This window comes from Xenopus laevis, chromosome 8S (assembly GCF_017654675.1).
Source record: "Xenopus laevis strain J_2021 chromosome 8S, Xenopus_laevis_v10.1, whole genome shotgun sequence".
Taxonomy (NCBI): domain Eukaryota; kingdom Metazoa; phylum Chordata; class Amphibia; order Anura; family Pipidae; genus Xenopus; species Xenopus laevis.
In genome coordinates, this window is record NC_054386.1 from 78,797,718 (window position 1) to 78,810,520 (window position 12,803).

General features: G+C 37.0%; 1 protein-coding gene across 6 annotated transcripts in view; it reads right to left on the reverse strand.

Moving 5' to 3' along the window:
- Positions 1 to 5,053: 5,053 nt before the first annotated feature.
- The window catches only part of atp11c.S (ATPase, class VI, type 11C S homeolog), a 50,677-nt gene continuing 42,927 nt past the window's right edge, over positions 5,054 to 12,803 (reverse strand). For 2 of the 6 annotated variants that reach the window (XM_041575154.1, XM_041575155.1), the window contains exons 27-30: positions 12,720 to 12,785; positions 11,999 to 12,102; positions 10,439 to 10,592; positions 9,058 to 9,234 (exon numbers count right to left, since the gene is read on the reverse strand). In XM_041575154.1, coding sequence (XP_041431088.1) covers positions 9,151 to 9,234; positions 10,439 to 10,592; positions 11,999 to 12,102; positions 12,720 to 12,785 — 408 coding nt within the window. In that variant the 3' untranslated portion in view covers positions 9,058 to 9,150. Of the gene's footprint in view, positions 5,677 to 8,187; positions 8,288 to 9,057; positions 9,235 to 10,438; positions 10,593 to 11,998; positions 12,103 to 12,719; positions 12,786 to 12,803 lie in introns of those variants that run through there. The other 4 variants (XR_005963899.1, XR_005963898.1, XM_018233140.2 and 1 more) reach the window with 4 other exon arrangements.

Sequence of the window (12,803 nt, forward strand, 5' to 3'; positions counted from 1 at the left end):
AAATTCATTGTACTCTTTTTATTGCAAGTATATATATATATATATATATATATATATATATATCTATATATATATATATATATATATATATATATATAAAATAGTTTACAAGATGAATGTACAAGTAGTTTTTTTTTTAAAAAAATTCCCCCCAAAGAAGTACATGGTGTGCAGCATATTAGAGAACAGAAATCATCTTTTAATCAGGTAAGTTCTCTAACGAATCAGTAGGCATGTAAACAATTTATATTTAGAAGCAATAATTGTCTGATATTCAATAATCCCAACACATCCTATTCCAACTTCGGTCAAGCACATTTATATTTGATCAGATTTAACGTTCACCCAAACTATCTATATTTTTTGAGAAGGAATTAAATGTCCCAAAATATAAACTTAACAAGGCATTTTTTTGCTCTGGTTTTCATGCAGCGTAATGAGTAACATAAATAAGCTGCAAATTACGTCGTGTATTTGGCATTCTTAAAAGCTAGGATCTCCTGCCTTGTACTTAACGTATGAGCCTATGATTAAGTGTCCTGTGAGGACACGAAACGTGCCAGGCTTTTATTTTTGTAAAAAAAAAAAAAAGATGTAAATAAAGCTTTTTTTTGTACTCCTTTACAAATATTTCGAGACTCCTGGACTTCACTTAATTTGATCATATTTTTTGGGGTGTCGGAATAGTGCCAGCTCTATTTTTCAGGTTTTGTATGCATTTTCTCCCCCTGCTGAGGGCTTGGAGCTTGAGCACCCGGACCCCATATGGAAAGCGGTAAGCTTATCCTTATATCTCTCTAATGTCCATGCTTTCTATAACTTTGTCCTTATATGTGCCGCCATTAAACAGGGCTGGAGAGAAATAACACAAAAAATGGGGTTGACACTTAATATATGAGCTTCTCCTATATCTGTCTGTAATACAGACTCATCAGATATAGTAGTCACAACTCTACCTTACATAGGCAATACACTGAGATGTAGTTCTGCAAGAGTTGGGCATTAATGGCTGTGTGTCTTTGGATTATACACATTCAATTAGAACATTGGTATTCCTGTTTTAGGGTCAGTCCACAAGAGCAGATTTGGGCGACAAATCGCCTCTTCGTCTGGGCGACAATCTCCCTGAACTGCCTTCCCCCCTGCCCTCGGCCGGCTAAAATGAAAATCGCCTGCGGCAATGCACAGGCCTCCCCAGTCTAGTATTCAAATCAGTGCATGGTTGCTAGAGTAATTAGGACCCTAGCAACCAGCTTGCTGAAATTGCGAACTGGAGAGATGCTGAATAAAAAGCTAAAGAAAATTCAAAAACCACAAATAATAAAATCTCTACACATCATTCTAAAAGTTAACTCAAAGGTAAACAACCCCTGTAAATACATTATTATTGTGCAGAATTTAAGGCTGATAGCAGAACCAGGGAAGCACAGCATGTGGCCCTCTATGCTGTTTGCCAACTAAAGCTCCCACAACTAAGCTTAGCTTCTCAACAGCTGCTCAGAGCCCACTGAGTGAGTGTCACAGACACTTTCCAAGATGGTGACCCCATGTGACAAGTTTGAAGTCCTGGATCATTGCTGCTATTGACAAGCTGAGACTTTAGGCTGGTGCAATAGGTTCAGTATATAAAATATGGCATTTTAAGGGTGTGTGCAATTTCAATGGAACAACATCCAGTGCATGAGGGTACAGTGCTCAGAAGGAGCCTGTACTTACTAAGTGATCAAGGCAGTGTATGGTACAAGGCTCCCATGTGCCTCATTGCTCTACAGTACACGTTGCTGGTCAGTCACAGTGTAAAGTAGAATATGTGCTTTAAGCATGGCATATAGGAGCAAATGATTTATTTGTGTCATTTTGAACATGAAGTTTCTGCAGATGTTTTAATGTGCACCTGAAAATATTAAATGTGCCCTACAACATTTGCACAATGTCAAGTAATCCACCCAGTCATACGTTTGCTTTAAAACAGGTGACCAGTTGGCTTCTATGGGTTGTCAGACCTGCTGCAAATTTTTTTTTTCTGATTTTCTATCAGTTTTTATCTTTCTACTACATATGCAAGAGCTCTTCCTTCATAATTGCACCTACACTTGCTTCAGTATCAAAATATAAAAAGCTCAATTATGAAAACGGCAGTATATTTCAGAGAGAAATGCAGCAAGAACACAGAACAGTGTCCTTATTGGTGTGCATTTGTCAGCTTTTGTGCTGTAATTAGGCCAATGCTCTGTTCAGCACATTTCTGCCTTAGTTATAGATTTAGGCACTGAAACGTGACTCACTGCACAGTGGAGGGGCAGAAAACATACCATATTCCACAGCATGTGCTAACATACGTACAATGTGGGGGGACTAGATCACTGCTCCCTGGGAATGCACTGGAACTATAAATATGCATACGGTATTTATTAATACAGTGTATGCCCTCGTACTTTTCTATCTATTTAGTACAGAGCAAAAACACTATACAAAATAGCTTATATTTTATCTTCAACAAAGTAAACTCTCGCTGAATTACTGAATCGGTGAACGCAGAACAATTGTGCGTTGACTTATAAATAACAATGTGATGCATTTTAGCATCCGAGAAAACTTTTTTCCCATTAAGGGTTTGTTCTTGCAGGTATATTTTCCTTGCCCGCAAATTATCAGGCTTATGTTTCATGAACCATATAGGGGCAGATTTACATAGGGTCGAATTAGGGATGCACCGAATCCAGGATTCTGTTCGGGATTCGGCCTTTTTCAGCAGGATTCGGATTCCGCCGAATCCTTCTGCCCGGCCGAACCGAATCCTAATTTGCAAATGCAAATTAGGATGGGGATGGAAATTGCGTGACTTTTTGTCAGAAAACAAGGAAGAAAAAAAAAAAATGTCTCCTTCCCATCCCTCATTTGCATATGCAAATTAGGGTTCGGATTCGGTTCGGTATTCGGCCGAATCTTTCGTGAAGGATTCGGGGGTTCGGCCGAATCCAAAAAAGTGGATTCGGTGCATCCCTAGGTCGAATATTGAGGGTTAATTAACCCTCGATATTCGACCATTGAAGTTAAATCCTTGGACTTCGAATATGGAAGTCGAAGGATTTAGCGCAAATAGTTCGATCGAACGAAAAATCGTTCGATCGAACGATTAAATCCATCGATCGATTTTTCTTCAACCCAAAAAAGCTACCAAAGCCTATGGGGAACTTCCCCATAGGCTAACATTGACTTTGGCAGCTTTTAGGTGGCGAACAAGGGGGTCGAAGTTTTGAAGAGACAGTACTTCGACTATCGAATGGTCGAAAAGTCGAGCGATTTTTTGTTCAAATCATTCGAATCGAAGTCCATGGTCAAAGTAGCCAAAAAAAACTTTCGAAATTCGAAGTTTTTTTCCTCTATTCCTTCACTCGAGCTAAGTAAATGGGCCCCTAACAGTAAGTTCATATAGACGGCAACAGTCAGATGATTGTTCTATGGCTGATACATGCATGCGCCAGAAGAAACCTTAGCATGTGTGTGTCAAATATGAAAGCTATTACCCAGAAATGGTAGAGGATTATGCACGCTGTCTGTAACTTATAAGTATTTAGAAGTAACACAGAGAAGTTCTATGACCATATAAAATCACAATTGCTGGTCAATTGATATGCTTCCCATGACTATAACCTGAGTGCAGATTGTGTATCAGAGATACATTTTAGTGTGCAGGCACATACATGCAAAAGTTATGCACAGCCAGGAACATTTAAACATTTAGGGGCAGATTTACTTAGGGTCGAACATCGAGGGTTAATAAACCCTCGATATTCGACTGTCGAAGTTAAATCCTTCAAATATCGAAGTCGAAGGATTTAGCGCTATTCCTTCGAAACGTTCGATTCGAAGGATTTTAATCCATCGATCCTAAAAATGCTTAGGAAGCCTATGGGGACCTTCCCCATAGGCTAACATTGACCTCGGTAGCTTTTAGGTGGCGAACTAGGGGGTCAAAGTTTTTTCTTAAAGAGACAGTACTTAGACTATCGAATGGTCGAATAGTCGAACGATTTTTAGTTCGAATCATTCGTTGTCGAAGGTCGAAGTAGCCAATTCGATGGTCGAAGTAGCCAAAAAAAAAAAACATTCGAAATTCGACGTTTTTTTCCTCTATTCCTTCACTCGAGCTAAGTAAATGGGCCCCTTAATCTGGAATGCTTTTTCTTTATAAAACATTACATACTTATATGTCATCATTTAATTTTACATGTAAACAAAAATACAATTGTGCATTTATTTGCATGAATTATGGACCATGAATTTGTTTTATGTATTTGACACTGCGTAGAAAAATATAGTCTTCATTCCAGTGAGTTCTGTTTTAAACAATTTGCATTTCTCTTTAAAGAATAGAATCTGTGAAACCAAACGGGAATTTTTTTTTTTTTCCAAATGAGTGTGTAGAGGAAACCACCATGTTGTGGTACTACACAGAAGGGATCCTAATCAATGAGAAATAACAGCATGTGGAATGCATTCAGTGGAGTCTACATGTATCTATAAAATCAACTATGAGATCCCTTTATTTTGATCCAAAATACCAAAATAGCATTTCTCATAGTTTCCTCTTTAAAGAATAAGTAAACCTTTAAAATAAGTAAATGTAAAATTGATGAGGGTGCTATTATAATTTACATTCATTATTTATTTCTTTTCATTCCAAGATATTAAGGGAAATCTGTACTGTTAATATGAATAAATTTTGTGCCAACAGCGCCACCTGCTGGTCAGTTTCCCACCAGTCTGACCACCAAGTAGTCAAGAAAATTGTCTGGAGAAAGAAAGAGGCTGCTCTGATGTTCTTCTGCTTAGGAAAAAAATTTGAAACCTTTCTCAAATCTTTCCTAAGCAGAAGAACATCAGAGCAGCCTCTTTCTTTCTCTTTGAAAATTTCCTTAACTACTTGGTGGTCAGACTGGTTGAAAAATGACCAGCAGGTGGCGCTGTTGGCACATAAGTCATTCATATTAAGAGTACCTGTATCCCTTAATATCTTGGAATGAAAAATGAATAAAAGAATACATACTAAAGACAGGAATGTATTTTCTTAATTCCCCAATTGAAAAAATACTTGAAAATGTTTAAGAAATATTTTGCAGCAATATTCATTAAGGAAAAAAAACAATTAAAATTTATATTTGAAATGAATTGAAAGAAACTGGGCAGATTAGTTGTTGATTTTAGTAGATAGACATTTGTGAGCTGGGAGCTAGTAAGGTGGGTGAATCTGCTGACCTTTTAGGTGTGTAACATACAGTGCAGCATTAGCTGGGCACGCTGTAGGCTCCTGCTGAATGACTGGTGTACAACGCATGCCATAACTGCACTGAAGAAGTTGCTTAACGCAATCTGATCCTGACTTGCAGTCTGTATGCCCCATTCCCATGCAAATGGCAATGCAGACAGGTTAGGTTCTAAACAGAGCAGGTTTGGCACTCTTTGATTTCCACAGTATTGTCCAATATCACGGTATCCGTCACTGTGTATATAGTGGTAGAATTTGGACAGTGTCAAATTTACAGATCATTTATAATAATGATCTGAAGTTTATAGTAAGGTTTTAAATTTATAATCCTCAGTTTTCATTCTTGAAATGAATCCATTCTCCATACTCTTGTAGGAAACTAGCACTGGAGGCTGATATGAGATCCTCTAAAAAAAAAAAACACACAATGACACAAATGAATATTTAAGCAGAAGTGCTCCAACCTTAGTGCTACCAAGTTAAAATGGCTTGTTCGTTTGCTCTGTGTAAATAGATGGATTGGAGCTGAAGTCCTCATGATTAGCTGCTCTAAAGGAATAAATGAGCCAATGCCACCCCAGAAGCAGCAAAGACTTTCAAATCAATGCAAAGATCTGAATTGTGCTGAAATGCCTCCACTGCTAGGTCTGATAAATAAAATATTATTAGCAACAAGCTGAAATGAATGCCTGTTGTGGACAGTGTCAGCTTTGGGTTACTAAGGTCAACTATATAGCTGGTTTCTAGAGTCATTCAAATGTATATAGTGCAAATTTGTATAGGTGTTATATAGGCCTATGGTGAAAATGAGAATAGGGTTGAAGGTAATTATCCACCAGGAGACCCTCCAGCAGGCTAGACTGAGCCTGATGATGGATGCAGAACAACATATTAAAAATGTCTAAAATCTACTTTTTAAATAATTTATATTTCGTTTTTTTATTTTTTTTATTTCTACTTGCACTATTAAGGAATAATATCCATGTACAAAAGTCCCATACATGTTCATACAAGAGCAATTTGTTCTTAAATGTTATTGCCTTCCAAAGAACAATATAGAAGCTGCTTTAAGACAGGGGCACACGGGCAGATTTGGGGAGATTTAGTCACCTGGCAACTAATCGCCTCTTCTTCGGGCGACAATCTCCCCGAACTGCCTTCCGCCTGCGGCAACGCACTCGCGACGCTTCTATTCCCGAATTTGCCCAGAGTTTCCTCATAAGGAAATTTGGAAATCGAAGCATCGTGAGTGCCATTGCACTGATGTTTTCTCATTATAGCAGGTGGAAGGCAGGGGGAAGGCAGTTCGGGGAGATTGTCGCCCCGAAGAAGAGGCAATTACACTGCCCGTGTGCCCGTGAGCAATTGTAAATATGAAGGATTACTTAACATTTGACATACAACTCAACAGTGAGTGGTATATATGTTTACGTTCAATACGTATGAATGTATGTATATTTTATTTGTTATTATTATTATTTGTATAGCGCTCCTTGATGTCAAAACACTATGGGGCACATTTACTATGGGTCGAAGTGAATATTCAAATTGAAAAACGTAGAATTTCAAAGTAATTTTTGGGTACTTCGACCATCGAATAGACCAAATTCGACTTCGACTTTGATTCGAAGTGAAAATACTTCTAATATTCGACCATTAGATAATCGAAGTACTGTCTCTTTAAAAAACTTCGACACTTTAAACCTGCCGAATTGCTATGTTAGCCTATGGCGACCTCCTAGAACAGTGATCCTCAACCAGTAGCTCGCGAGCAACATGTTGCTCTCCAACCCCTTGGATGTTGCTCCCAGGGGCTTCAAAGCAGGTGCTTATTTTTGAATTCCAGGCTTGGAGGTGAGTTTTATTGCATTAAAACCAGGTGCACTGCCAAACAGAGCCTCAATGTAGGTTGACAATCCACATAGGGGCTACTAAATGGCCAATCGCAGCCCTTATTTGGTACTCCAGGAACATTTTTCATGCTAGTGTTGCTCCCCAACTCCTTTTACTTCTGAATGTTGCTCACGGGTGGTAAAGGTTGGGGATCCCTGTCCTAGAACATATAGCCAACATTTGGCTAAGTTCTTAGAAGTCGAAGTGAAAGCGTAAGATTTAATCGTTCGATTCGAAGTACGATCAAAGTACGATCGTACCATCTTAAAATTACTATTAATTCGACTTCGAATGTCGAACTAGCCTATTCGATGGTCGAATTTCAAAGTTTTTTGCACTTCGAAATGCGACCCTTGATAAATCTGCCCCTAAGTACTGTATATGTGTTTGTCTCAAAACATCAGATGTCAGATTAAGAAAGCAAAGCTAGATACACTGCCTCCTTTACATACTGTCTCCTTGAAACATAAGCTTGTTTGCACTCCAAGTCCAGTTGACTTGTACAAAGTGAGTGTCATCGGAAACTACCACAAAGAACAAGGCATTCTCTTTTAATTTGAATTTTCTTAAGCTTATTATGCGAGATGAAGAAATGAAGCATAGCTAAGTGAAAGCATTTTCTTGCACATAATTAATTATGTCTAGATTACAATATTAGCTTTTAAATTGGAGAGCTGAGCTACTCTGTTGAGAAGACATAATTCCGCAATAATTTCTTGGTTGTCTTTACTTAAACAGTTAAATTGCCAGACTGTGAGCTGCAGCTCACAGTATCAGAAGGAAGCATGTGCTGAATCCTGAGCCACTCCATAGGAAGAACATACCTGCAAGTGCTGTTCTCATAATAATTCTGTCTGATCTAGACATCCAAAGCTCAATCCCAATGAAGAAGGTAGAAACAGCGATTTTTTTTGACCAGTTTTTTTTTTTTTAAATCATTACTTCACCACAAAGAATCACAGAATATAGGAATTTGATTAGCTTAGTGTAATTTGACATGTCATTTTGATTATAACCGTCCTTACCTCATATTACATTAGACTCATCAGAGAATGTTCACAATAGTAGAGGCCTGACAGTCGATTGTGTAGATTTTGAATCATCTGTTTTGGTGCTCATTTTCTTCTAAAATATTGAGGTAAACAAATACAAATGTAAACAGTTCACAGTTCAAAAAAAAACAATGCCCCGTTAATATGAATACATTTATAAACATAAAACAGTGCCATGGTTGAGATTTCCCTTGAACTAGCAGAGGGAACATGGGAATATCTTCTTCAACAGAATGAGTAACTTGAGTTGTATTTTCCTAGTCAGCTTTAAGCTTCCAGGTAACCCTCAGAGGATAAACTTCTGAAAGTGACCAAGAAACCAATTAATCATTAGAGTGTTGCCTTAACTGTGCCCTTCCAGCAGTTGCTTAGAGCAGAACACATGAAACATACTTTACTCTCTATAATTCTTGCTAGACATTACCAGCTTTAGGTTGCATAAAAATGCAAAGTTTGTTCAGAAGCAAACTAAAGTATTATGGGGGAATGTAATATGTTTCGTTAGCACACAAAATGTTCGCAAACACCTTTGTTAGCGATCAAGATTTTCATTGTTCGCTTCGTTTATAACCAATGTGAGACCTCAGCAACCTCTTTGCAAAGTTTGCGAACAAATGGCTTTTGCAAAAATGTGCAGTTTATGTAATAACATTTTGCGATAGCAAAGAGTTTTTTGCGACAAAATATTTAATAAGATTCTAATGCCGGTGTTAATACTAAACTTTACTTAGCGATAATGAGCAATTTAATATTCGCCAGCGAATGATTTTACATTGTGAGCAGTGCTAAACATTCGCAAAAACACCATTTTATAAAACGCTTGCTTTTTTTAATTAGAGTCCCCTTTAGTGTTAAAAATAAGGCATTCCTGTTAATACATCTGCAAGTTATTCAGAGCAAGCAATGATCACTGGGTAAGAATGCCAGTCACCTTAATCATTCCATGGGAAACTGATTGCTGGAGGTTTGAAAGAGCATGACGATAGTTGATGTTCCTGAGGAAGGGATGATTTTGGTTACCTAATTTACACAGCCAAGAAAATGAAAAGGAGTGGAAAGAGAGAAGACAGAAAAATACAGGTAAGAGGGAGGCAATCAAAGAAGAGACACATTAGCATAGAAGGGAAAGCAGAGGATCAGTTTCACCAACATATGGAAAGTTAAGAGGGGCAGCGCTAAGCAGTGTTAACAGAAACATAACAATAAGTTATAGCAAAAGAATTGCTGTAGATCTACAGCATGGATGGAAAAGAATAACTAACAAAGTAAAGAAATGTTGCAAGTATACTGTATGTGGATAGTAAGCATATTTAGCAAGAAGTAAGGAAAGTTAGCCAGCATATGTGGATAGTAAGGATATTTAGCAAAGCCATTTAAAAAACATACGGTACTTCACCTTAAAATCGACTTTTAGAATGACAGCAGTATTCTGAGACAGTTTAATTAGTCTTACTTTTTTTTTATGTATTTAGGCTCACCATTTCAAGTGCTATCTGATTTCTAGGGCTTAAAGGAATTGATGAGTGTAAAAATAAAAACTGGATAAATAGATAGGCCGTGCAAAATAAAAAAATGTTCTCAATATAGTTAGTTAGCCAAAAATGTAATGTATAAAGGCTGGAGTGACTGGATGTCTAACATAATAGCCAGAACACTACTTTGCAGCTCTTGGTTTCCGTTGATTGTTTACCAGGCAGTAACCAATCAGTGACTTGAGGGAGGCCACATGGGTCATACCGCTTTTCAATCTGACCTGCATGCTAAGGATCAATTGCAAGCTCACTAAACTGTTATGCCCCATTTGGAGTGTCCAATTAGTTGGTCGTTGACTAACTAAGAGGCATATTAATTATGCTGTGTGTAAACGAAAATTGCTGAAAAAACAGTGAAAAAAGCTGTGTAAAATAAATGGCAAATTTATCAAGGTGAATATGACACTTAAAAAAATTAAAGGCTTTGTATGTATATATTTATAAATTAAATACTGCCTGCCTGCACTTTTTTTTTTGTTTGAAAGGCTCTTCTGCTAGTGCCATACACACCGGAGCAGGTGAGAGCACAACAGCTTCTTCCCGCCTGTGGAAAAAACACAGATGGAAAGAAGTTGATGCAGCTCCAATGTTCCCTTAGCTAAAGAATCAAAATATATATAAAACAAGTCATTTGTTGCCATTAAATGTTTGAAAACAATATAAATGTAAAATACATAGGATTCAGAGCTTACCTTTTGGACCACAGTTTTAAGATTCTTAATAAATATCAAAATAATCTCTGGGAATAGACTGACAAAAATCAGTAGAATTATCCCAAACCAGATTGACACAGATGTCAGGATGTGAGAAAATACAAAGTACATTCTCTGCTGTTTGAGGAATGGCCTAAAAATACATAACAGAGAACAAATTAAGGCTTGCTATAGTGAAAGCGTATAGTTTTATAATCCTAGGGTAATCCAAATTTAACAAGTTATGTCATAATATTATTTACAGGTATAATAACATCAGCTAAGGTCTTATAAAAAATATTTATAGCAATGCTGTTTTTTACATACTCTGTGCTAAACTTATTGTACAAGCCCAAATGCTCACAGTCCTATAATATTAGCAAGCCAGGTCTTTAAAGGGGACCCATCACCCAAAAAAAAATATTTCAAATCCTATTTTATGATGTTAGTCAAGCAAAATGGACTTTAATTTTACCCTGTAAAAATTATTTAAAACCTTGTTTCCTTCTGTCTTGGAACTCATAAATATAGCAAGCAGACATGAGCCATTTTGTGCACACTGTTATTAAGGCAAGCCTTGCATCATCTCAAAATCTTGTTTGTGCCCGATGTCCATCCCCATGCCCTGGCTACACAATTAAATGGTGAAGAGAACGGGGGAATGTGGGAGAGCAGTGACATCTAGAAAGTGCTGAATGGAAAGTGGAAGTAATTGTCTGCCCCGCCTCTATGCCTAAGGCATAGAGGAGGGGCAGACATTGACAGCTGAGATTTTTAAATGAGCTATGAATGCTTTAATAAAAAATAGAAATTGGATTTCGTGTTTAATTTGAAAAAGACTTTTATTACACAGATTTTTGTGTCTGGGTGACAGGTCCAATTTAAAGAAACAGTTCAGTGTAAAAATAAAAACTGGGTAAATAGATAGGCTGTGCAAAATAAAAAATGTTTCTAATATAGTTAGTTAGCCAAAAATGTAATATATAAAGGCTGGAGTGACTGGATGTCTAACATAATAGTCAGAACACTACTTCCTGCTTTTCAGCTCTCTAACTCTGAGTTACTCAGCGACTTTAAGGGGGCCACATGGGACATAACTGTTCAGTGAGTTTGTAATTGATCCACAGCATTCAGCTCAGATTTAGAAGCAAACAGTTATGACCCATGTGCCCCCCCCCCCCCAAGTCTCTGATTGATAACTGCCTGGTAACCAATCAGTGGAAACCAGGAGAGCTGTAAAGCAGGAAGTTCTGTTCTGTTAGACATCCAGTCACTCCAGCCTTTATACATGACATTTTTGGCTAACTATTTTTAGAAACATTTTTATATTTTTACTTAGTTTTTCTTTATATACTATATAACAATTCCCTTAATGTATACCATTAAAAAGATTTCAGCCCAATTGACTTTTATTTCCATTAAATCTATTTAACTGAACACTGAAACAGAAGTGAACATGCTTTATATAGATAGAGTGTTATTTAAATACAAATATTTTATAGCATACACAAACCAGGGCAAACAGGCATTACACATCATAGAGACAAACGTAATACTCACCAAATAATTCCTCCCCAAAAAAGTGAGAAAATAACATAGAATGCTAATGAGCCCCATATAACCAAATGGTTCATCCATGTCCAGTATCGAGTATCCAACGCAAGCTGAAAAGACATGGGCAGGTGATTATATACATAAAACAGATACTAGAGCCAGCAATTAGAATTATAGTTTGGCTGTGTCATTAAAATACACAATCTATAAATCCCTGATTTACAAGAAAAAAAACGTATTTCCTCCCATCACTATACACTGGATTAGTTAATTACTGAGTAACAGAATTGTCCCTCACAGATGTTCCACTAAACAACACTTTGATTTATGTGATAATTGGAAAATATGGTGGGCCGGTTTTGTGTTTCATACCTAAACGACTCTTACAGGTATACGTGTCTGAAATATGCATAACATATTGCTTTAAAATCACACTGACAAAAGGTTCCACATAGGTTGTGCTATTTGTTAATGAGTCAGTATTTAATATGTGGTGGTTGCAAATTATTTATTTATTTCTTGAAAGGCACCAGTACCTGATATTTTAATTACTTTAAAACACATTTATTTTTTTGCGTTCCCTGTTCCTTTAATAGACATGGTTAATAAATGGCATTTCATGCACTAAGAAAGATACATCTTGAAAGTACTTGCGCCTTGTACATTTCTTGCACACTGTAGCTTGCTGGAAGAAAATAACTAACTAGATGTACCACATCTACCTTACCTTTAATGTAACTGTCAACACTAATGTAGTGAAGACCGTTGTTCCAAACGACCAGTTTCCAAATACCTGAAAAAACATAATTAA